This window comes from Choloepus didactylus, chromosome 17, assembly GCF_015220235.1.
Source record: "Choloepus didactylus isolate mChoDid1 chromosome 17, mChoDid1.pri, whole genome shotgun sequence".
Lineage (NCBI taxonomy): Eukaryota > Metazoa > Chordata > Mammalia > Pilosa > Megalonychidae > Choloepus > Choloepus didactylus.
In genome coordinates this window covers 28,515,207-28,542,453 of record NC_051323.1, presented here as the reverse complement: position 1 = coordinate 28,542,453, position 27,247 = coordinate 28,515,207, and the positions used below count along the sequence as shown (strand labels likewise).

The 27,247-nt window shown below is 35.5% G+C and overlaps 1 protein-coding gene across 6 annotated transcripts in view; it reads right to left on the bottom strand.

Annotated features, from left to right (window-relative positions):
• The window catches only part of LOC119512040 (WD repeat containing planar cell polarity effector), a 521,497-nt gene that overhangs the window by 226,141 nt on the left and 268,109 nt on the right, over nucleotides 1-27,247 (bottom strand). For all 6 annotated transcript variants that reach the window (XR_005212317.1, XR_005212316.1, XM_037806597.1 and 3 more), the window contains 2 exons: nucleotides 8,860-9,048; nucleotides 6,305-6,428 (listed from right to left, as the gene is read on the bottom strand). Coding sequence is in view for 4 of the 6 variants with exons in the window: in XM_037806597.1 (XP_037662525.1) it covers nucleotides 6,305-6,428; nucleotides 8,860-9,048 (313 nt within the window). In the remaining 2 variants the exon portion in view is untranslated. The remainder of the gene's footprint in view (nucleotides 1-6,304; nucleotides 6,429-8,859; nucleotides 9,049-27,247) is intronic.

The following is a 27,247-nucleotide window of genomic DNA, read 5'->3' as shown; positions in this document are numbered from 1 at the left end:
CACTGTTATTCAACATTGTGCTGGAAGTGCTAGCCAGGGCAATCCGGCAAGACAAAGAAATAAAAGGCATCCAAATTGGAAAAGAAGAAGTAAAACTGTCATTGTTTGCAGATGATATGATCTTATATCTAGAAAACCCTGAGAAATCAACGATACACCTACTAGAGCTAATAAACAAATTTAGCAAAGTAGCGGGATACAAGATTAATGCACATAAGTCAGTAATGTTTCTATATGCTAGAAATGAACAAACGGAAGAGACACTCAAGAAAAAGATACCATTTTCAATAGCAACTAAAAAAATCAAGTACCTAGGAATAAACTTAACCAAAGATGTAAAAGACCTATACAAAGAAAACTACATAACTCTACTAAAAGAAATAGAAGGGGACCTTAAAAGATGGAAAAATATTCCATGTTCATGGATAGGAAGGCTAAATGTCATTAAGATGTCAATTCTACCCAAACTCATCTAGAGATTCAATGCAATCCCAATCAAAATTCCAACAACCTACTTTGCAGACTTGGAAAAGCTAGTTATCAAATTTATTTGGAAAGGGAAGATGCCTCGAATTGCTAAAGACACTCTAAAAAAGAAAAACGAAGTGGGAGGACTTACACTCCCTGACTTTGAAGCTTATTATAAAGCCACAGTTGCCAAAACAGCATGGTACTGGCACAAAGATAGACATATAGATCAATGGAATCGAATTGAGAATTCAGAGATAGACCCTCAGATCTATGGCCGACTGATCTTTGATAAGGCCCCCAAAGTCACCGAACTGAGCCATAATGGTCTTTTCAACAAATGGGCCTGGGAGAGTTGGATATCCATATCCAAAAGAATGAAAGAGGACCCCTACCTCACCCCCTACACAAAAATTAACTCAAAATGGACCAAAGATCTCAATATAAAAGAAAGTACCATAAAACTCCTAGAAGATAATGTAGGAAAACATCTTCAAGACCTTGTATTAGGAGGCCACTTCCTAGACTTTACACCCAAAGCACAAGCAACAAAAGAGAAAATAGATAAATGGGAACTCCTCAAGCTTAGAAGTTTCTGCACCTCAAAGGAATTTCTCAAAAAGGTAAAGAGGCAGCCAACTCAATGGGAAAAAATTTTTGGAAACCATGTATCTGACAAAAGACTGATATCTTGCATATACAAAGAAATCCTACAACTCAATGACAATAGTACAGACAGCCCAATTATAAAATGGGCAAAAGATATGAAAAGACAGTTCTCTGAAGAGGAAATACAAATGGCCAAGAAACACATGAAAAAATGTTCAGCTTCACTAGCTATTAGAGAGATGCAAATTAAGACCACAATGAGATACCATCTAACACCGGTTAGAATGGCTGCCATTAAACAAACAGGAAACTACAAATGCTGGAGGGGATGTGGAGAAATTGGAACTCTTATTCATTGTTGGTGGGACTGTATAATGGTTCAGCCACTCTGGAAGTCAGTCTGGCAGTTCCTTAGAAAACTAGATATAGAGCTACCATTCGATCCAGCGATTGCACTTCTCGGTATATACCCGGAAGATCGGAAAGCAGTGACACGAACAGATATCTGCACGCCAATGTTCATAGCAGCACTATTCACAATTGCCAAGAGATGGAAACAACCCAAATGTCCTTCAACAGATGAGTGGATAAATAAAATGTGGTATATACACACGATGGAATACTACGCGGCAGTAAGAAGGAACGATCTGGTGAAACATATGACAACATGGATGAACCTTGAAGACATAATGCTGAGCGAAATAAGCCAGGCACAAAAAGAGAAATATTATATGCTACCACTAATGTGAACTTTGAAAAATGTAAAACAAATGGTTTATAATGTAGAATGTAGGGGAACTAGCAGTAGAGAGCAATTAAGGAAGGGGGAACAATAATCCAAGAAGAACAGATAAGCTATTTAACGTTCTGGGGATGCCCAGAAATGACTATGGTCTGTTAATTTCTGATGGATGTAGTAGGAACAAGTTCACTGGAATGTTGCTATATTATGTAACTTTCTTGGGGTAAAGTAGGAATATGTTGGAAGTTAAGCAGTTATCTTAGGTTAGTTGTCTTTTTCTTACTCCCTTGCTATGGTCTCTTTGAAATGTTCTTTTATTGTATGTTTGTTTTCTTTTTAACTTTTTTTTTTCATACAGTTGATTTGAAAAAAGAAGGGAAAGTTAAGAAAAAAAAAAAAAGAAAAGAAAAAAGACAAACAAGGAAAAAAAAAAAAAAAAGATGTAGTGCCCCCTTGAGGAGCCTGTGGAGAATGCAGGGGTATTCGCCTACCCCACCTCCATGGTTGCTAACATGACCACAGACATAGGGGACTGGTGGTTTGATGGGTTGAGCCCTCTACCATAAGTTTTACCCTTGGGAAGACGGTTGCTGCAAAGGAGAGGCTAGGCCTCCCTGTATTTGTGCCTAAGAGTCTCCTCCTGAATGCCTCTTTGTTGCTCAGATGTGGCCCTCTCTCTCTGGCTAAGCCAACTTGAAAGGTGAAATCACTGCCCTCCCCCCTACGTGGGATCAGACACCCAGGGAAGTGAATCTCCCTGGCAACGTGGAATATGACTCCCGGGGAGGAATGTAGACCCGGCATCGTGGGATGGAGAACATCTTCTTGACCAAAAGGGGGATGTGAAAGGAAATGAAATAAGCTTCAGTGGCAGAGAGATTCCAAAACGAGCCGAGAGATCACTCTGGTGGGCACTCTTACGCACACTTTAGACAACCTTTTTTAGGTTCTAAAGAATTGGGGTAGCTGGTGGTGGATACCTGAAACTATTAAACTACAACCCAGAACCCATGAATCTCGAAGACAGTTGTATAAAAATGTAGCTTATGAGGGGTGACAGTGGGATTGGGAATGCCATAAGGACCAAACTCCACTTTGTCTAGTTTATGGATGGATGTGTAGAAAAGTAGGGGAAGCAAACAAACAGACAAAGGTACCTAGTGTTCTTTTTTACTTCAATTGCTCTTTTTCACTCTAATTATTATTCTTGTTATTTTTGTGTGTGTGCTAATGAAGGTGTCAGGGATTGATTTAGGTGATGAATGTACAACTATGTAATGGTACTGTAAACAATCGAAAGTACAATTTGTTTTGTATGACTGCGTGGTATGTGAATATATCTCAATAAAATGATGATTAAAAAAAAAAAAGTAAAAAAAAAAAAAAAAAAAAGAACTAATGAAATTAATTACAACTGAAATAGTAGCAAAGCATGCTGTCCTGGTTTGCTAATGCTGCCTTTTTGCAAAATACCAGAAATGGATCAGCGTTTTTAAAGGGTGTTTATTTCATTACAAAGTTACAGTCTTAAGGCCATAAAGTGTCCAAGATAAGTCATTCACAATTGGATACCTTCACTGGAGGATGGCCAATGATGTCCAAAAAACCTCTGTTAGCTGGGAAGCCACGTGGCTGGCGTCTGCTCCAGAATTCTGGTTTCAAAATGACTTTCTCCCAGGACATTCCTCTCTAGGCTGCAGTTCCTCAAAAATATCACTCTTAGCTGCTCTTGGGGCATTTTTCTTCTCTTAGCTTCTTCGGAGCAAAAGTCTGCTTTCAACAGCCGTCTTCAAGCTGTCTCTCATCTGCAGCTCCTCTTTCAGCTCCTACGCATTCTTCGAAGTGTCCCTCTTGGCTGTAGCAAACTCTGTCTGAGCTTATATAGTGCTCTAATAAACTAATCAAGGCCCGTGCTGAATGGGCGGGGCCATGCCTCCATGGAAATCATCCGATCAGAATTATCACCTACAGTTGGGCAGGTCACATCTCCATGAAAACATTCAAAGAATTACAATCTAATCAACACTAATACGTCTGCCCACACAAGATTCCATCAAAGATAATGGCATTTTGGGGGACCCAACACATTCAAGCTGGCACATATGCATACCAGGAAACATTAAAAAGTTAGTGTACACCAAGGGAAAATGTCCAATTCTGGATGTAATCACACAGAAAAACTACAGTCTAATAATAATGACGAGTTAGTCACCTCACCAAGGTATCTCAAAACAAGAATTAGAAACCAGCACTTGAGGAAAATCAGTGAATAAAACAATCACACATAGTTAGACTATGTGATTTTTAGTAGAATCTGAGCATCCTAGGAGCAGTAGGAAATTTATAAATTTGTTGCTTATGCACCACCAAATAACTGCATAAAGTCAGAGAGGCCAGAAAGACAGTGGAAGCCACCAAGAATATGCCTCCAACATGTCTGTTTCATCCATATTAATCTTTTTGGACTCTTCGGGCAGGAAGTGAATTAATTAGTTGCAACCAGAAACAGAGAAAACAAAATAGTAGCAATGAGAGCAAAGAACAAAGCCCTAAGTCCAAATAAAAGTGACATCAGCTCCAACAACTTTTGGCATCTTTTCATATGTACAAATGTGGCTTGTTCAGAATGAAGTCTCCTAGAATATACTAAAGCCATTCACATATAAAGGCAAGATTCAATTACAGATCATAACTCTTGCAGTAAATTAACTTTTCTGAGCTTCTAAAAAGACCATTTCCAAAGACATCACTGCTGGGTAGAGTTCAAAGTGCCACTTCAAAATCAGAAATCTAGTAATACATGAATATCTACAAAACAACATAGTCCACAAACCTTGATCAATCTGAAGATGTGCCCTCTTTTTTGGCAGTCAAGATAATCTATCAGTCTACTGTTAAATGAGTAACAATTTCCAGTTACAGTAGGACCTCATTTTCTGCAACCAGTATGTTCCAAGACCCTTTGCATAAGTTGAAAATGAGGCAAAATTGTGAATACCATTATTTAATAAGTATTTCTTATACAAACATAACTATCACATATTTTTTGTAAATAAGAAAAATAACACTTTATAGCAATAAGTAAAATTAATCATAGAAACAGTTTTTTTAAAACCTTATTTCTCTCTCTGCCTTTATTTTTTTCAATTGCCAATCACGTATACCTGAAATCATGTGTGTTGAGTTCATGTAAAATGAGGTCCTAGTGTATGTTATAATGCAGCATCTAAAAAGTACACAACCAATGACAGGCAATTGGTCTTGAGGAAAGAGTAAAGTGCTGGGAATCAAGAAAACCAGGTCCAAGATCCAGCACCTTCAATAACTTTCTAGTTGATTCAAGCAAGTCAACTAACCATGCCTCAGCTTACTCATTTGTCAAATGATAATATCCTCTTAACAGAGAGATTCTGAGAAAAAAAAAAGTAGAGAAAATACATTAAAGTCTCTGAAAGAGTAAAAAGCACTATAAATCAGATTATATTACCAGTAAAATAAAACTCTAGAAACAACTACCCAGTGTAATATTTCCTTTTGGTACATCAAGTTGAAAATTGTATTACTTTTTACCATAAAATACACCAAATATGAAAGTATATGAAATATAAATACAGCCAAAACAATTTTTCATGAACTCTGATTTATTCCATTTATTTTAGAAATGAACATTACTAAAACCTTTGAGATTCCCATATGCTTGCTCCTATCATATTTCCCTTCATCCACTCTGGACTATCCTAAATTTTATGTTAATAATCCCCTTGCTTTTATTTATAGTATTATCACATTTGTATACATCCCTAAACTATCTACCTACTATCTGTCTATCCATCAATCCACCCATCCATCCATCCTGCTTTCAAACTTTATATATAAATGGGATATGATATATGTACTTGTCCTTCAATTTCTACAGTATTTTTCTCAGAGTAATTTCTTGACATTAGCTAATTCTTCCAATACTCCCTAAGGTTAAAGGAATGTACTATACCCAATTAAAGCAGAGAAAATGAGGCACAGAGAAGCTAGCAGCTTGCCACATTATATGACAGGACAATGGACAAATCTTTCTATAGAATTCTATAGTAATTCTGAAAGTAAAGCAAAGCAATGACTGCCTTAAGACTTTATAGCACATTTGCATTTTTAGTTTCAATTAAAACTAAAAATTTCCCTAATGCTAGGAGCATAATCAAGTTAGTATTTTTAAATTGATTTACAATGTTGGTATTCTGCTTCCATATTAAAGGGGAAGTTACATCAGTACACTTTAGTTTACTCATGTTGGAAAGCCCTAAACAATTCAATTTTATTCTTTAAAAGGAAGACAAGAACAAATTAAATTAAATATTTCAAGAGATTTGTCTTTCTCTTAGGAGATGGACTGCTGGAAAACAGCCATAGTACCAAATGTTCTAATGAAAGAAGATGGCTCCTGAAATAGGTAATTTGTTTGACACTAATCAACCCAAAGATATCATTCACCTGAGCAAGTGGTGGAAGAATCTCCTTGCATATTTGCTGATTTGGTCTCTATATTCCAATATAGTTGTATCCAGGAGTGGTCTTGTTGGAGCATAGAAGGTTCCAAGGCTTGCCTCAAGCTGTGCTGTGGAATTCAAACATAGCAGCACTAAAACAAGTGAAACTCCTTCAATTACAACAGAATACTCATGTTTGCAGTCAGTCAGGTTTTGCAAACTTGGATGAAATATGAGCTTGTTGCAGGAAAGATTAAAATATGACAGCTGGTACAATAACAAACCTGTGTATAAACTTTCACTTGAGGCAAAACTGACAATGACTCTGAGCAACAAAAAGCTGTCAAAACTGAAGAAATCCATAATGAACCAACCTCTCACCACAAATGAGCAATTAAAACAGTGACTCATCAAAGTAACACAGTTTGAACTAGTAGTTCCAGTAAAATCAACTCACAGTGTGCTCAAATTTGCTCTCGTTAGCTGAAAAGAGAAAACTAACCCTTCCTTACCAGGAATTGGAATCAGCATAGTAGAAATGTTTTTAAAATCATACAAATAAAATCAGCCTTACTGGAGTAAGAATATCTTTCTATTACAATTTAAAGAGAACAGTGAAAGTTCCTGCATCTTCCCTAAATCCTGCCTTAAAACAAGATTCTTGGTTTTGTCCAAGTTTGAAAGCTAACACCCTTGGGAGGGATGACAAATTAAACTGTTATCAGTCAACTGACCCCTTCCTAGGAAAGGAGAATTGGAGAGCAGGTTTTGATAAGCCAGAGGGTTAGAGAGTATGTGAGCATTAAAGTATCTGGTGTTGGAGGTACCAGTCCTGGAGTAAAAAAGACACATTTTGCCTTCTTCACTATTTTACCAAGACACGCTTTTGGGTCTTTGTTTCTTCCCAGAAGTACCTGGAAGTTATGTACTTCCCATAACAGCAAGAGTGTGAGTAGGTATGAGAGAACACTACAGTTCACAGTGAGACTGCACAGATTTTATGCTACTAGAACAGGACTGAATAAACAATTCTTTATTTAGTAAAACTCTTTAGTTTTAGGCACATTTGGGTTTGAAAGTATTAAATACCTCATCAAAATAACTGCTATGGACTTGGCTAAGCTGTTGTAATTTCTTTTTTTAATCTCAAATCTAGGCAGTAAAGTAAGATGAACTTGAGGGGTATTTTCTTTCAAAGCAGCAGTCAATTTAGATTAAAATGGAATACAGCTATGCTATTGTAAAAACAAGCCAGATTCTCTTGCCATTGCTTGTTTTCTTGACAGCATGTTTCATACATCTGAAGTGTTTGAGTCTACATGGAATAGTCGTAACTCTCAGCACAGTTATAGATTCAATAGATAGCTCAGCTTGATGTTTAAGGCAGAAATGAAGATCTCAAAGATAACCACGACACTGGTACAAATGAAAGAGCTCACTGGGTTCCACTAATAAAAAGAAAACAAATTACCATGTCAAATTTGTTAGATTCAGAGAGAATAAATCTCAACAGAGAATTCTGAATGTTTCAGAAATATGTTTTACAGTTACATGGGGGCAAATGCACATACCTACTTAAAATGTATATATTCTGATAACCCAGCATCAAGCAAGCATTTTTATTTTAATAGCCTAGTATCACACAAGCTTTTTATTTCCCTATCTCCCCAATGTGTTTCCTTGAAAATATCCTTTATTATGGCAAGAATCTGATAATGGCAATTTGTGAATTCCCTAATACTCTTTCTTACAAAACAAGTAACATTGCAAAACAAATTCACTAAGAATTCTTAATGTCCTGAGAGTCAATATTTTATATTCTCCATATTTCTTCTTCAACTATAAATTTAGGGTCTTACAAGAAACCACATGGACAATAACAGACTTTCCTTAGTGCCCTAAAATCTTGAAGTTATGCTCTTCTTATAATTAACTAATATTCATTGAGAACCTACTGTGTGCCAAGCATTGTGCTAGGCATTTTCCCATTGGAGAAATACTGGAATCTCCACAGATGGATTGGACTACCTCCAAAAAGCATTTTTAATTAACATCAAATAAATATTTATTGTGGACCTTCTGTGAGTCAGGCCAAGTCCTACAATTCAGACTTCCTGGAGATGCACGTTCTGACTGATTTTTCTTAATTCTTTTCTAGAAGTATTAAAATAAAGGCTATCCACAGAACTCTACCTAAACAACCTGTTTACTTTCTTCTAAGTAGAGGGGTCCTTTGTCTACAAAGAGAGTGTAACAATTCTTGATCAGTTTGAAATCTGAGCATATTCCACATGAGCTTACTGAAATGTATGCCTGCATTCTGAATTCCAACATAAACATACACAGGAAAGTTGGTCTTCGTGTTGACAAATACTATACCATAGGTACCATTTGAGAGTAATCATTTGATATCTGATCATTTCAGTTTTAATAGGGCATTGACATTGTCTTTTAATCTTCAATAATATCACTCAAAAATATCCTCAAAAACAAGTGTCTCAATAAAATGTTCTTCACGTATATACACAACCAATACATGAAATAAATTTAAAGTCTGACCTTCTCTCTCTGCAGTGAGTTTTTGTCTAAGAAGATGGTTTACAATGGCACTCATGCTGATAAAGCACTGGTGGCCCAGAGTGTTCCAGTTCATGCTGCTTAGGATATTTACAGCCTCATAGATCTCCTCACAGTGAAGGTACTGGAAGATGATGTCTACTAGGCCCAGCTGTCCTCGTGTGAAGATACCTGTCACCAAAAAAATGTAAAATCAGGTGAATATTTTAAAACAAAAGTAGAATAACAATAACAAAGTTAACTTTTCCATCAAGTAGAAAACAGTAGTAATTTCTTGTGTACATGCTAGAAATGTGGAATTTGAGGGGGTGATACGGGTCTGAGCTTAAATCTTCATTTTAAATACCACCTCCCAACACCATCTAGCTTATGCATATCATTCAGCAGCAATTATTAACTAATTTATACACCACATAATGAAAATGCTTAGATGAAAAGTCAATAAACATGAGAAGAAGTTTTAGGCAGGCTACAATAGCTAAGTCTATTTTTCCTGTTAGTCATCTAGGCCTCTATCTTATACAATTAAAAACAGGGTTTTGTTGCTAGCACAATTCTTACAGAACAGCTTCATTAGTTCTAAGTCGTATCCAGTCTTCAACCCCTTGCACTCAGCCTTAAAATGGATTACGTTGAATGGAAAAAAAGTACAAATATTCATGACAAACATCATGGATAATGGGACTATATGAATGTTTTTAAGCCTGTTTTATTAAAGGGTGCTCTGAATTGATAGAATTTTCATAGTCATCACATACCAGTTTATTTTAAATTTGCATTTGGAAATTATTCTCTTCTACTGAAGTATGAAATGAGGAATTGCTATTGATCTCCTTTACAGTTAATAGTTGCTATAAAATATCTTGATACAATATAAGTGCATTTGTTTACCCTCTTAAAATTAAAGAAAATCAACTTCTAATCTTAGAGGATCAAGAGCACAAAACAAAGGGGCAGGGGAGTGCATTCTGTTCTGGTTTTTTATTTTATCATCTCTTAAAGATAGCTGATCTCATTTGAAACTAATAATTTCTGTATAATTAAATAACAATAAGTACTAGGACTTTTAATTAGATTTTTATTTTTAATTGTTTTAAAATGGTAAGCTGTAAAATCTTATTTCTTCAGCCAACATGTTTAATGATTTGAGCCTAAAAACACCTCTTAGTACAAATTATCAAAAATGAAATGAGAAAATGTATGTGAAATTAATTTGTAATCTATAAAGTACAATACAATATCACTGCTATTGCTCTATAATATCATCATCATCATTTAACAGGAATACTTACGTGTTTAAAGATTTAAAAACTATATTCACCCACAAGAAAGATGCTGAAATCCTTCATACTAACTTCAAGTCACATCAGAACAAGAACTTCTGCTAGTATCTGACAGGACTCAACTTGATACGGAATCCGGGGAATTGCCCTGACTAGACTAAGCGGTAAAATTTTATTATTCTTTTTGTGTTGGTAGAATAGACGAATGCTGCTTTCCAAAAGCCTTCATGAGCCTGCAGTCAATACTGGGAGTCCTCATAAATCAGGATGGTTCCTTGGCAGCAGATATTAACCTGTGCAAACTTTGCAGGAAACAGAAGATATCTGAAAGCTGTTGGCTCTACTTATATCCTAAGCAATACTTCTACTAGCAGCAAGAGAAAGACCTGAGTCCAGGACAGTTTAGGTCATATTGGACTTCAGCAGTGCACATTTTGCTGTGCACATCAGCATAAGCAGGAAGAGAACCACTAAGCCCCCCGAAATGTCAAATAATTAAGGAAACAAATATTCTAAAAATAGTCCATTTTGTTTAAGTACAGGATAAATTAAAAACTAAGATAAGTAAATTTCACTAAAAAATAAATAAATGAGATGATGTGGCTTATAATACTTGGAAATAATTTATTTTACTTAATAAGAATGCATTTGTCAGAATCATTAAAATTTGAATTTTTTAATTAGTGGGCCCAAATTAATAAGATTTATTAACATTCATCTAAAATTTGTAGTAGCTGTGGCCCTATGCTTATGACTTTTTTAAAAGTCATATTTTTGGATTTTATTTACACAAAATAAAAATCCATTATCAAATTTCTGCTTCAGACAATGATCGAGGAAATGAAACCAAGCTAATACTTTCACTGGAAAACTGAACAAAATAAATAAAATAACAGTTTTCAAACATTGGACAACAGACAGCACAGGACTATAACCTGTAAAGGGAAACAAACTAAGTAAGCCTCATGGTTGCCTTTCTTTCTACCTAAAAACACCTTCCTTGAAGAGAAAGTTACAGGAAGTTGAGGCAGCAGGAATTTGTAAGGCAGAGAACCAGAGAGGAAGGAGATATGCAGAGTGAAAATTCCAAAACATCCCTTGATTCTGTTGGTATATACTGAGCTGCAGATGCATAGCATGAAACTTCATGAGACTGCGTAAGAACAACAGGAAAACTACAGGATAAACAATTCTAGGAACTTATAGAGGGCTAGAATCTCTTCATGTTTTGACCAGTCAGGGTAGAGAATCCTCACTGAACACCAGAACATTCAGTGAGGATTGAATACCAGAAAGATCACAGTTTAAGAGTATGGCTAAACTATCCCAGAATAAATGCTACTCAAAAGCTACCATAACAAAGTAAAAAACATGCCTTGAAATCATCAAAACATAAGTTAAGCTAGTAACCTAATTGCCTCCCGGAACTAAATCCAACACTATTTGAAGGAAGAAACAAAATATAGCATTTGACAATATAAAATTCACGATGTCCATTAATCAAAATTTTATTACCATTCACACCAAGAAGTAGGAAAATGTGACCACATAACTAACAAATCAGACAATAAAAACATACCCAGAAATAACAGAGATGATAGAATCAGGAGACAAGAATTTTAAACACCTATTATAAATATGATCAGAAATATACACATAGAGAGTAATGGAAGACACATATCTTATATATCTTAAAGATATTTATCCTACCTTATACCTTAATGATACCTTTATCTTTAAAAGGAAACTTCAGAATATTAAAAATGCAGTATCTGAAATGAAAAATTCACCAAATGGTATTACAATGCAGAAGAAATGATCAGTAGATTTGAAGATGCAGCAAGAGAAACTATTCAAACTGAAGAGTAAGAGAAAAATGACTGATAAAAATTATGAGACTCAGTTACCTGAGGGGCAATACAAAGTGGTTTATTAAAAGTGCAATTGCATACCAAGAAGAGAAGAGAGAGATATGCAGGTAAAAAAAAATATTTGGAGAAATAATGGCTGGAAAACATTAAAATTTTATGGAGCTACATTAGCAGATCCAAGACCAACAAACTCCAAGCAAGATAAACATAAAGAAACACACATCAAGCCAACATATATCATAATCAAATTGTTCAAAATGTGTGATAAAGAGAAACTCTTAAAAGCAGCCAGAAAGCATTTCTAATTTGGTTAAATGTTTGGAGATGGATAGATGTGATGGTACATTATTGTGGGTGTAATTAACAGTGCTGAATTATGTGTGTGAATGTGTTTGAAAGGGGAAGTTTAGGGTGGTGTATGTCACTAGAAGGAAAGTTAAAGGATAAAACGTGGGACTCCATAACATAGTGAACCTTGTTGTGGATGATGGCTCATAAACAAATATAAGAATGTTCTTTCATAAACTAGTTTGCTAATGCTGCTGGAATGCAAAACACCAGAGATGGACTGGCTTTTATAAAAGGGGGTTTATTTGGCTACACAGTTACAGTCTTAAGGCCATAAAGTGTCCAAGGTAACCCATCAGCAATCGGGTAGCCTTCACTGGAAAATGGCCAGTGGTGTCCAGAAAACCTCTGTTAGCTGGGAAGGCACATGGCTGGCATCCGCTCCAAAGTTCTGGTTTCAAAATGGCTTTCTTCCAGGATGTTCCTCTCTAGGCTGCAGTTCCTCAAAAATGTCACTCTCAGTTGCTCTTGGGTTGTTTGTCCTCTCTTAGCTTCTCTGGAGAAAAGTCTGCTTTCAACAGCCATTCTTCAATCCTGTCTCTCATCTGCAGCTACTCTCTCAGCTTCTGTGCATTCTTCAAAGTGTCCCTCTTGGCTGTAGTAAGCTTGCTCCTTCTGTTCGAGCTTATATAGTGCTCCAGTCAACTAATCAAGGCCCATGCTAAATGCATGGGGCAACACCTCCATGGAAATTATCCAGTCAGAGTTATCACCCACAGTTGGGTGGGGTGCATTTCCAAGGAAACAACCTAATTCAAACGTTCCAACTTAATCCCCACTAATATGCCTGCCCCACAAGATTGCATCAAATATGGCTTTTTCTGGGGGACATAACACATTCAAACCAGCACAGGTGGTATATGGGGAAAATATACTTAATGCAAACTATGAACTATGGTTAACAGTAATACTTTAATATTCTTTCACTGGTTTTAACAAAGGTATCACACCAATGCTAAGTGTCAATAATAAGAGGATTTAAGGGATACGAGGTTTTTCTTTCTGGAGTAATGAAAAATGTTCTAAAATTGATTGTGGTGATGAATACACAACTCTGGATATTCTGTAAGCCATGGATTGTAAACTTTGGATGGATTGTAGGGTGTGTGAATATGTCTCAATAAAACTGCTTTTAAAAAAAAAAGAATCCATAGAAAAAGACACATTATGTACAGAGAAACAAAGAATGATTACAGACTTTCCATCAGAAGTTAGAAGCCAGCAAACCTCTTGAAGTGCTGAAAAAAAAAAAAAAATAAATTAGCCAGGAATTTTATGCCTTTATAAGAAAGGGACCAATACAGGAAGAAAACATAGCAATCTTAAATGTACCTAACACCAGAACTCTGAAATATATAAAACAAAAATGACAGAACTAAAAGGAGAAAAAGTCATATCTTATAGTTGGAGATTTCAGCACTTCTTTTTCACTCATTTAAAGAAATGTAAACAGAAAATCAGTAAAAATATTTAAAATTTTGAAAGATATTATCAAAGAATTTGACCTAATGGACATCTATAAAACCCTCCACCCAACAACAAGCAAAATACACATTCTATTTAAGTGCACACAGAACATTCAGCAAATATATAAAATTTGGGGTGATAAAACCAGCTTCAATAAATTTAAAAGTTTTGAAATCATACAAACAACAGAACCTCTAACCACAACAGCATTAAATTAGATCTCAATAACAGAAAGATATCTGGAAAATCTTCAATTATTTAGAAATTAAGCAACATTCTTCTAAATAACCCATGGATCCAAGAAGAAATCACAAGGTATATTAACAAATATTTTGAGCTGAATAAACACAAAAATATAAGATATCAAAATTTGTGAGAAGACTATAGCAGTGCTTAGAAGAAAATCTGTAGATTTAAATATTTATATTAGAATAAAAGAATGGTCTAAAACTAACAATCTAACTTTCCACATTAAGAACCTAGAAAAAGAAGAGTATATTTGCGCACAATAAACAGAAGGAATGAAATTATAAAGATAAGAAATAGAAAATGGACAAATAGAGAAAACCTACAAACTCAAAGTTGGTTCTTGAAAAGATCAGTAAAATCAACAAACCTCTGTCTAAACAGAGAAAAAAAGAAAGGACACAATCTACCAATATCAGGAATAAAAGACAAGACATCACCACAGATCTACAGACACACACAAAAAAATAAGAAAATAATATGAATAACTTCTTATACAAATAAATATGACAAATTAAATTAAATGGATAGATTCACTGAAAGAACCAAACTATCAAAGCTCACTCAAGAAGGAATGGCCATATATGATTTAAATTTGAATCTGTACTTAAACTTTTATATACACACATTTACACACACACACTCACACACACACACACACCCTGCAGGTCCAGAAGGCTTAATTGCTGAATATTATTAAATATTAAAGGAAGAAATATCAATGGTACATCACTCTTTCAGAAAATGTAAGAGGAACATTTCATAATTCATGTTATAAGGCTAGCATTACCCTGATACCAGAACAAGACATAGCCATTATTTAAAAAAAAAACTAGACCAATACTGTCATACATAGACACAAAAATCCTTAACAAATTTTTGGCAAATTCAGAAATAAATAAAAAAGTAAAGATAATACATCTCGAACAAGTGATATTTATACAAGAAATGCAAGGTTGTTTAAACATCTAAAAACCAATCAGTATAATTCATATGACTAGAATAAAGAGAAAAAAACAATCATTTCAGTTCAGAGGCAGAAACAGCATTTTTGAGCATCCATTCAAGATAATAAATCCCAGCAAACTAGAATATAAAAGAACTTCCTTACCCTGGTAACATACTAGTGACAGACTGAATGCTTTCTACCTAAGATTGGAAACAAACTAAGAAGTCCTCTTTTATCATTTCTCTTCAATATTGTGTATTCTCTTCAATGGAAGAGAAAAAAGACACATACACATATGGTCAAAGTAATTCAATGGCAGAAAAGATAGTCTTTTCACCAATGCTGGAACACATGGCTATCCACATTTAAAAATTAATCTCAACCCATATCTCATACCATACGCAAAAAGACTCAAAATGGGCCATAAATCTAAATGTAAGGGCTAAAATTATACCATTTATAGAAGAAAGCATAGCAGAAAATCTTTGTGACCTCATGTTAAACAAAGATTTCTTGGGACACAAAAGTCACAAACCATAAAATTAATAAAATTATGAATTAGATTTCATTAAAATTAAAAAACTTCTGCACCTCCATGGACACTATTAAGAAAATGACAAAGTAAACTACAGGTTGGAAGAAAATGTTCAAAATTCAAGTATCTGACAAAGAACTTGCATTCAAAATATATAAAGAACTCATAAAACTCAATAAGTAAATAACAATCCAATTAAATTTGGGTAATTCATTTGAAGATATGATTTATCAAAGAACATGTACAGCACATAAGCACAGGAAAAGAGGCTCAACTCCAGTAGTCATCAGGGAAATGCAAGTTAACATCCCTACATCAATAATGAATATTGGTGAGGATATACATTAATTGGAACTCTCATAAATTGCTAATGAGAATGTTAAATAGTACAACAACTTTAGAAAATTGTTTTCCAGTTTCTTCTAAAATTAAGCATATACTTAGCATATGGCCCAGTCATTCTACTCCTAGATATTTACCCAAGAAAAATAAAAATAAAAGTCCAAAGCATCTTCAGATATATTAGTCTGGAAATAATCCAAATGTCCATCAACCTGTGAGAGGATAAACAAATTGTGGTGTATCTATATAATGGAATACTACTTAGTAATGAAAAGGGAAATTTTACAGACATACCACCAACATGGATGGTTGTCACATACTTACGCTAAGTGAAAGAAACAACACACAAAAGAGTTCTTACTGTATGATTACATTTCTATGAATGCCTAGAAAAAACAAATATAATCTAGAATTTGTTTTTGATGACAGATGATTTGTTTTGATGATAGAAAATATATCAGTGATTGCCAGGTTTAAAGGAGGCTGGGCTTGACTACAAAGGGGCTTGAGAGAACTTTTTCAGATGATGGAAATATTCTGTATCTTGACTGTGGTAGTTAACACAAGAGTATACATGTTTGTCAAAACACATTGAACTGTACATTTAAAATGGGTGCATTTTATTTTATGTACATTATACCTCAATAAACTTGATTTAAACACCCATCATCACTGTATTTTGAGAAAAGTATAATGCTGAGTAAAACAGCAGTTAATTTCAAATGATACAAAATCTATTTTTTGGGGGGGGGTTTATTTTTTGTTAGAGAAGTTGTAGGTTTACAGAAAAATGCAGAAAATACAGTGTTTCCATATATTACCCTCACGCACACAATTTCCCCTATTATGAACACTTTACATTAGTGTGGTATATTTGTTACAAATGATGAAACATTACTATAATTATATTCTTAACTATAGTCCATAGTTTACATTAAGGTTCACTGTTTATGTTGCATATTCCTACAGGTTTTTAAATATTTATTCTAGTAACATAAATATAACCTAAATTTTCCTCTTTTAAACATATTCAACTATATAATTCAGTGGCCAAATTACACTCACAATATTATGCTACCACCACCATTTTACAATGCCACCAACAATGAATGAGTGTTCCTATTTCTCCACATCCTCTCCAACACTTGTTAGTTTCCTTTTTTAAAAAATAGTAGCCATTCCAATGGGTGTGTGAAATGGTATCTTATTGTGCTTTAGATTTGCATTTCCCTAATGGCTAATGCTGTTGAACATCTTTTCACGTGCTACTCGGTCACTTGTATATCTTCTTTGGATTAATGTCTATTCCAATCTTTTTCTTTTTTTTCTTCTTTATATATTTTGTGTATGTACAGACCTGTAGGTCAGGAAAAACTGAACTAATTGGAGGGCTTTAGGTTTAAACAACCTCTATATATAAAAGCAAGGAACCAAAAGACAAATACATCTCTGCAGAGCAGTAACCACTTGTGATAAGGGTGTTCATTAATGATTTCATCAAAGCCATCTCTATTTTTAACCACTTCAACACTGCTGAAGCCCACAAAAATGTGGTCTCCCAGGAAAGCTAATATTTTTTTAACTCCACATAATTTACATAGATCTGTAGCTCTCCAGTGCGGGACACTGATTACGTGCTTCAACTTGGCGGGCCTGGGCCAGGGGACCGGATCCGCCCCTGGGGAGGGTGGTGGGCACGGGCGACAGCGCCCTCCACAGCCCCCCGGGCCTGGGAAAGTGAGGCCGGAGGCAGGCCCCATTTCCTCACCCAAAATACCACTGTTGGGGGAGGCTTGCCGGAGGGAACCGCCTTTTCCCCACCCCCTTGTCCTGCTCGGACACTCCTCGTTGCCAGAGCAACTCCCCCACCTCTAGTGAGCATGCTCAGTTACCGGAACAACTCCCGCCCCCTGTCTATCAACCTCTGCACCCTCTCTAAACCAATCCAAGCCTTTGACCTCTACAGCTACCCCGCCCTCTAATCGCCCAATATAAACTTGTGCTCTCGCCTAATAAAGCTCTCTCGCTCTCTTGGTTTTCCACACCCTCAAAGAACCGTGTCCCGCCTGCTCCTTCTCGCCGCCCTCCTTGCACGCCTCCGCCGGGGACTAAGGCCCAGTCCCCCGCCTCGCCCTCGCCTCCGGGAAAGAGCCCCCGCCGCCGGTACCCTCAGAGCAACGCCGAGAGCCGAGAATTCAGCAACCGGCTGCCCCCCCCCCACGAAGCAGCAAACGCGACCGCACTCCAGGTCCTGAAAAAACTCAAGTAGCTTTTTCTATAAAATGCAGTCAGATCGTTAATAAAGATTAGAATCTACAACAAGGTGAATATTTTATTATTTGAACAGGTTACCAGTGGGAAGGAAAGTGAAGCAGGAAGAGTTTTAAAAATAGGAAATGAATGGTAAGTATCCTCAACTTCTGAAGAAGGATACAAACTCTTGGGAGTTACTTAATTAGAAAAGAGGTTACATCATCTGTTCATAGGTTTTTTTAGTTCTGTTATGTTTAAGTAAATAATACAAGGGTAAAGCATTATTAAGGGTGTCTCTACAGTTTATCAAGCACAAAGGAAAAGAGAATAATGATTCAAATATATTTCACATAAGGTAGACATATTCTGAAACTTACTTATATTTTTAATTGTTTTACTGAGATACATTCACACACCATACAATCATCCATGGTGTACAATCAACTGTTCACAGTACCATCATATAGTTGTGCGTTCATCACCCCAATCTATTTTTGAACATTTTCCTTACACCAGAAAGAAAAAAAATAAGAATAAAAAATAAAAGTAAAAAGGAACACCCAAATCATCCCCCATATCCCACCCTATTTTAATTTAGTTTCTGTCCCCATTTTTCTATTCATTCATCCATCTATACACTGGATAAAGGGAGTGTGATCCACAAGGTTTTCACAATCACAGTCACCCCATGTAGACTACATAGTTATGCAATTGTCTTCAAGAATCAAGGCTACTGGGTTGCAGTTCGATAGTTTCAGGTATTTGCTCCTAGCTATTCCAATACACTAAAACCTAAAAAGGGATATCTATATAGTGCACAAGAGTGACCTCTCAACTCCATTTGAAATCTTTCAGCCACTGAAACTTTATTTTGTGAAACTTACTTATTGATAGTAATATTTTATGCATCATGGTCTTTCCTTAAGCCATGAAATCTAAAGATGTAATAAAATCAGCCTAATAAACTGTCTACCTCAATGGGGCAGAATATTTAACAAAGCAGAATTTCCCCCAAACTTTATAAATCGTTCATGAATGTTAACAGCCCAGAATCATCATTTTTCTCTTCATACCACAATTTACAAATACTGCATATGCCCTTTGCTCTATGTGTAAAACCTCTTAGATTTTTACCATGTTAGCAAAAGCATCCTCATCACAGGGCTTTAATACAGCAGTAGCTTTCTAACATAAGTATTAATGTAATCTCTAGTACATACCAATTCCTGCCAGGTGCTGTACTCAAAGGTACTTGATGGCAAGTTATTAACATAGTAACTGTGAATATGTCCTAATGTCTTTTAATCCCTTTTTATCTGCTAAACTAGAGAGAGAGAGACATTCTGACAGGAAGCATGATGAGATCATGGTCATCATTTCTTGGCAAGAACCTGAGGGCCCCGATGGGTTTCCCTACACCCATGGGTTTCCCTCCCAACAGCCCTAAGTGGGCCCACAGAAAACCACTCCTTCATCGATAAAATCTTATCTGTCTAGGTGCTTTCTGTTAGAGTTTGACGTTTTGCCATTCTTACCTTCTGATTACTTTCCCTTTTGCTCTCATTCTTTTACTAAATAAGGAAAAAGGCTATGTGTGTGGACCACTGTCTAGGGTTAACAATATTTAAATCTTAGTACCCTATCTCAGAGAATAAAGGTCTCTTGGAATGCCATCTTAGTGAATAAAAACCTCTTAAAATTTTACATACTAAATGATTACAACTATGTTTTAAAAAGGACTAAAAGAAAAACAAAGAATTGTATGAGTATGGTGATGAAACTATGGGTTATTTTTTTAAAAGCAATTTTACTGAGATATATCCACACACCATACAATCCATCCGAAGTATACAATCTGTGGCTTGTAGTATATTTACATAGCTGTGCATTCATTGCCACAGTCAATTTTAGAACATTTTCATTACTCCAAAAAGAAAAACCACATACCCCTTGGCAGTCACCTCTCAATCCCTCTATCTTTCTCCAGCCCTACATGACTACAAATCAGTTTGGTCTCTACAGATTTATTTATATTTACATCATATATAAATGGAAGCATACAATATGTATACTTAACATAATGTTTTTAAAAAGTTATTACTTTTTTAATTAGACAAGTTGTAGGTTAACTGAAAAGTCATGTAAAAAATAACAACGTTCCAACATATCTCCCTATTGTTGACACTTTGCCTTAGTGTGATACCTTTGTTACAATTGAGGAAAGAATATTAGAATAGTACTATTACCTATAGTCCATAGTTGACATTAGGTGTATTCCGTCCCATATACTACCTTAATATTAACATCTTGCATTAGTGTTGTACATTTGTTATAATTCATGAAAGAAGTCTTATATTTGTATATTTAACACCAGTCCATCATCCATAACAGGGTTCACAATGTTATACAGTCCCATGTTTTATCTTCTAACTTTCATTCTAGTAACATGCATGACCCAGAACTTCTCCTTTTGACCACATTCACATACATAATTCAGTGCTCCTCATTACACTCACAATAATGTGCTGCCATTATCACCATCCATTTCCAAACCTTTACAGTCAACCTAAATAGAATTTCTGTACAAACTAAGCATCAGCTCCTCAATCTCTAGCCCCCAGTCTACCCCAGGTAGCCTATATTCTAGATTCTAACTCTATGAGTTTGCTTACTATAATTAGTTCGTATCAGTGAGATGATACGTTATTTGGCCTTTTGTGTCTGGCTTATTTTGCTCAGCATAATTTGCTCAAGAATCATCCATGCTGTCACATGCATCAGACTCCATTCCTTCTTACTGCTGAATAATATCCCATGTATGTATATTCCACATGTTGTTTATCTATGCATTGGCTGATGGACTCTTGGGTTGCTTCCATCTTTGGGCAATTGGGAATAATGCCATTATGAAAGTAAGCATGCATATGTCTTCTGAGTCTCCGCTTTCAGTTCTTCTAGGTATATACCTAGAAGTGGGATTGCTAGATACTATGGCAATTCTCTTAGCTTCCTGAGGTACCACTAAACTGTCTTCCACAGCAGCTGCACCATTTTACATTCCCACCAGCAATGCATGAGTGTTCCTATTTTTCCACAATCTCTCCAATGCTTGTAGTTTTCTATTTTTTTTTTTAATACTGGCCATTCTAATGGGTGTGAAATGATATCTCACTGTGGTTTTGATTTGCATTTCCCTAACAGCAAGTGATGTTGAGCATCTTTTCATGTGCTATTTTGGCCATTGGCATTTCCTCTTTTGGAAAAGTATCTATTCAAGTATTTTGCCCATTTTTTGGTTGGGTTGTTTGTCTTTTTATTGTTGAATTGTCAGATTTATTTATATATTCTGGATATTAAACCTTTAGCAGAAATGTTGTTTCCAAATATTTTCTCCTATTGAGTAGGCTGTCTTTTTACTTTCTTGACAAAATCCTTTGATGCACAAAAGCTTTTAATTTTGAGGAGATCCCATTTATCTATTCACTCTTTCATGGTTTGTATGTTGAGTGTCAAGTCTAAGAAATCATTGCCTTCCACAAGATCTTGAAGATGCTTCCCTACATTTTTGTCTAGGAGTTTTATGGTCCTGGTTCTTATATTTAGGACTTTCATCCATTTTGAGAAAATTTTTGAAAAAGGGTATGAGATAGGGGTCCTCTTTCATTGGCGGCTTATGGATATTCAGTTCTCCCAGCACCATTTGTTGAAGAGACTATTCTTTTCCAGTAAAGTGGACTTGGCAGCCTTATCTTCTATCAATTGGCCATAGATGTGAGGGTCTGTTTCTGAACTCTCAATTTGATTCCATTGGTCAATATATCTATCTTTATTTTTTTTATTAAGCAAGAATTTATTGGCTTACAGTTTGGAGGCTAAAAGTACAAAAGCATGATGTCAACAGGGCCATGTTTTCTCCAGAAGTTGGCAGCATTGTAGTGATGGCATTCCTCAATCACATGGTGATGTCCTTGGTCTCCTGTGGCTTTCTCTCCCTTCTGGATTTTGACTGCATCAAATTTCATCTCTTAACAAGGCCTCCAATCATAGAGATTAAAGCTCTCCGTCAATCACTTTAGCCACATCTAAATAAGATATCTGATGATCCTATTTACAAATGAGTCCACATCCTGACTCACTTTAATATATTCAATGATACTATTTACAGATGGTTCACACCAATAGGAACGTGGATTAGGACATGAACATTTCTTTCTTGGGGCACATGAGTCAATCTACTGAATCATATATTAAGTTTCCCTATGTATCTGGGTCATTTTTTTATCCTGCTCCATTAGTTTCATCAAGCATCAGTACCACAATATTTTAATTATTGAACTTTTGAAATGTATAATGTCTGCTAAGTTTAGTACTCCTCTGAAAATTCCCTTACTCTTTTAAGATTTATGGATTATACTCACTTGCTTAGTCTCTTAATATATAAAATTTATAAAAGTTTTCTACCAAAATTTAAAAAAAATGGATGGCATTGTTATTTGCATGGCTTTATATTAATAGATTAGTTAAGGAGAATTGATGTCCTTAAGATGTTGAATCTTCTTATTCAAGAGGAAGGGATATCTTTCCATTTCTTCAAGTCTACTTTTTATGTCTTTGGGAGTATTTTTTTTTAATTCAGTTTTATTCACATACCATACAATCATCCACACTTTACAATCAACTGTTCACAGTACCATCAAAGAGTTGTGCATTCATCATCCCAATCAATTTTTGAACATTTTCCTTACTCCAAAAAGAATAAAAATAAGAATAAAAATAAAAGTAAAAAAGAAAACCCAAAGCATACTACCCCCACCCCATCCCACCCTATCTTTCATTTAGTTTCAGTGCCCATTTTTCTGTAAAGGCAATACTCCCAATAGTATTTCTTGTAGGCAGGTCTCTTGCTGACAAACTCTCTCAGTTTCTGTTTATCTGTGAACACTTCAAACTCTCCCCAATTTTTGAAGGACAGTTTTGGTGGATAAAGAAATCTTGACTGGCAGTTTCTCTTTCAGTGCCTTCTCACCTCTATGGTTTCTGATGAGAAACTGAAACTTAGTCTTATTGCAGTTCCCTTGTATGTGACAAACCCACTTTTCTCTTTCTCCTTTCAGGATTCTCTCTTTATCTTTGATATCTGACATTCTGATTAGTATGTGTCTCAGAGTAAGTGTATTAGGATTTATTATGTTTGGAGTATGTTGCACTTTGGGGCCATTATTCCTTAAATAGTCTTTCTATCCCTTTTCCCTTCTCTTCTTTTGAGACAACCATGATGCGTACGTTTACATGCTTCATGTTGTCATTCAAATCCCTAAGATCTTGCTCAATTTTTTTCCATTCTTTTCTCTATCTGTTCTTCTGACCATAAGATTTCCATTGTCCTGTCTTCTAATTCACTGGTTCTTTCTTATGCCTTTTCAAATCTGCTGTTGCATGCCTCTCCTCTAGTGTATTAAATCTCTTCTAGTTCCTTTCATTCCCAAAATTTCTGTTATGTTTCTCTTTATACTTTCATTCTTTATGATCACACAGTGTCTTCTTAATATCCTTTACCTTTTCAGCCATATTTTTCTTCATCTGAATTGATTTAGATTTGTTTGAACATCTTTGACTAATTATTCCAAATTCTGTAGCTCCTCTGAAGTTTTAATTTGCTCCTTTCACTGGGCCATCTCATCCTGTTTCTTATTATGGCTGGTAACTTTTTGCTGACATCTAGATATCTGATTTTTTTGATGAGTTTACTCTGAAGGTCAGCTTCTCTCTTGCCTGGGGTTTTATTATTGATTGGCTTTGTGTTAAGGTTCTTCTTGGACACTTGGTTCAACTTATGCTAGACTTTTAGAATAGCCCTTGTTTAACTGATCAGATTTTTCAGCTCTTCTTCGTCTGATTCTTGCCCTGGATATGTGGTACAATTTTAAAATTGCACTATTTGTGCAATTGTTTCACCCCCAGGAGAAAGCTTCCTTTCCTATGTTCCTTCTCCAGGAATCTTGATCTGTTCTGTTCATATTTGTTTTGCCTCTATAGTTTTGTTTTTGTTTTTTTAACACTTCTTTCATTGCTCCTAGCTGCTTTTGCCTGGTAGGCAAATTCTGGGAGGAGGATAACCCCAGAGAGGACTTTCTCAAGTTAGTATTTCCCAGTTGAAACAAAGCCAGGACCCACAAAGGGGCACAGACAGCTCCAAACTGCCCTGGGGAGAAGATTAGGAAAGACTCCAAAAGCCTTTGAAAGATACCAAAAGCCTTTTTGACAGCTTCCTGAAGCTGTATTTTCCTGGCCTGCCCAGCAGATGGCACCCTTCATCAAACTGTTCCCCACAGCCCTAAGGAGGCAGTCTGTCTTTAAATGTCCTCGGGCCTCTTGAACTAGTGGCTGCCACCACTGTTGTCTAGGGTGGGCTGAAATAGTAGCTCAGAGCCAGGACCCAATGAGCCAAATTCGCTAATGAAAAGCTGGCATCAGTGCTCAGCCATGTCCCCTACCCCACCCCTGTTCCTGGGGAAGAGGATTTTTATGTCCTTTTCTGACAGCAGCAGCTAGCTAGGGGCTGGATACCAAGGTAACCCGCCCTGAGAGTGGGGGATGGGCACCAGCAGCAACTGCACAGAGAGAGTTACTCACAATTCTTTACCGCCATTTATCCGCCTCTTCCTCCCATTCTTCCCTGGATGCTTTACAGTGTTCTTCTGGCCTCTGGAGCCTCAGAAAAGTTGTTTCAGAGAATTCCTGCCTGTTTACTAGCTGTTTTGAAGGAAGGACTGAGTCCTGGAGCTCCCTACTCCACCATCTTCACCAGAAGTTCTCCCAACTATGAGCTATTATTATTGCATTTCAGTTTTCAAAGTCCATGTGATATGATTATGCAACTATTGTAATTACATATATGTAAGTATGAGTGGATTTAATGCACTACTAAGAAACATCATACTATTTTGCTTTGCTACTATGGTGTATTTTTCTGCCACCTAACTTCTCGTTTGAAAATATATATTTTTAAATTTTGAGATATAAGCATAACAGTACATAATACCATATATGTAGAGTTTAAAGAATTAGTGTAAACTTAAGACCTGTGTATTTGTCATCCATCTTAACAGACAGAATATTATCAGATCCTTTGAAACCTTCTATGACCCCATACCTAGAATGGCATTTCCCAGTGCCCACCCTCCACCAAGTTAAACATTATTTCAAACTGTTATTTTTGAAAATCGTTTTACCATCTATTTATGTATTCCTAAATATACTATTTAAACTTGCCTTTTAAAAATTTTATCTAAAAGAATCATGCTGTAAGTATTTTTGTGACTTCATTTTAGTATTTTATTTATAATTATAAATTTTTATTTATTCATTCTGATGGTGGCATTTGGGTTACTTCCAGGTTTTTTGTTTGTTTGTTTGTTATTACAAATAATGCTTCTATTAATGCACTTATATGTGTTGCAAACAAAAAAACATTTCTCTAACAGAGCAGTTCTCAAAGTGTCATCTGCTGACCTGAGGAAGAGCCTGAGAGATTTCTGGGGGTTCACAAGGTAAAACAACTCCCAGAACAATACTGAGAATTTATTTGCCTTTTTAACTATTTTAACATTTGCCTAAGGTTTTGGAATCAATGGTAGATGAAACCGCTCAAGCCTAAATATGGCACCAAACTATATTTGTAGTCTTTATGTACTCACTGCTGTGCACTCACAGGTTAAAAAAAAAAAAAAAGTTTCACTTAAGAATGTCCTTGATGAAGTCACCTCAACCCTGAAAGACATGTCTTTCTAATAGTCTGTGAGACAAAATAGGAACTGTACATAAAGCATTTCTCCTACATAACTAAATATGATTGTTTTCTCAAGGAAAAACACTTGTGCAATTGTTGACTTGAAAGCTGAACTAGCTGCTTTCTTCACTGAACACTACTTGAAAGAAAGCAAACTACAGCTATTCAGACTTGGGTATTTAACACACATTCCTCAAAAATAAATGAAGTGAAGCTGTCACTTCAAGTAAAACAACTTACAATAGTTAACTGCCAATGAAAAAACCCTTGCGCTTTCAAGAAAAAATCAGAATTTTTGAAAACTAATATCCTCTACCTTGAGCTCTCACCAATAAAGACTTTTCCTGATGAGATTGGTGGTGATATTAACAAATGTAATTTTTTGATACTGTATTATCCAATGTGTCAACATGGAAGATATTCAAAATTCAGGGACTATTTTCTAAATGGCCAATGCATGCATGGGTAAAATCCACTCAAAGTGCAAGACACACCAATGGATTTTAATAGAGTAGAAAAAGTTCATTGATATGATTTCAGATTCCATATTACATTTAACCTTTAAGATACTACCATCTGTTGAGTTGTGGTATAGTGTCAATGACTATTCACAAATATCTAAAAGGTTATCGATATACTCCTTTTCCCAACTAATTAGCTGAATGAGTCATATTTTCTTCATAAACTTCAATTCAACAACAAATCACAAAATATTTACTACATAAGAAGAGAATCCAGCTGTGTTCTCTTAAGGCACTCATTAAAGATGTGCAAGAAATATAAAACCCTTCCAAGTTTTAAAAAAGATACGATTATTTTTCATAAAAGTATAATATTTACACTAACACAGAATGGGTTTATTTTGTTTTTAAATAAATTGATAAATATTTTTAAAATTTGTTTTAATTTCTAATATGGTAAATATCGATATATACATTTTCAACTCTGCAAAGTAATGCCAAGCCAAAGTGGCAGACCAGATTATAATCCCATCAGCAATGCATACATTGTTACTCCACATCCTCATTAGCATACAGCATTGTGATTTTTTTTTTAAATAGTCAATCTAGAAGGTATTAAATAGTGTCACATTCTCTATCACAAACAGGTTGAGTATTTCTTCCTATGCACTTGTTTTTCTTCAATTTTTTGTAAGAATTTGAGCAGGATTGGCATTATTTCTTCTTGAAATGTTTGGTAAAATTCACCTGTGAAGCCAACTAACTGGTCCTTGGCTTTTCTTTGTTGGGAGGTTTTTGATTACTAATCCAAACTCTTTACTATCAG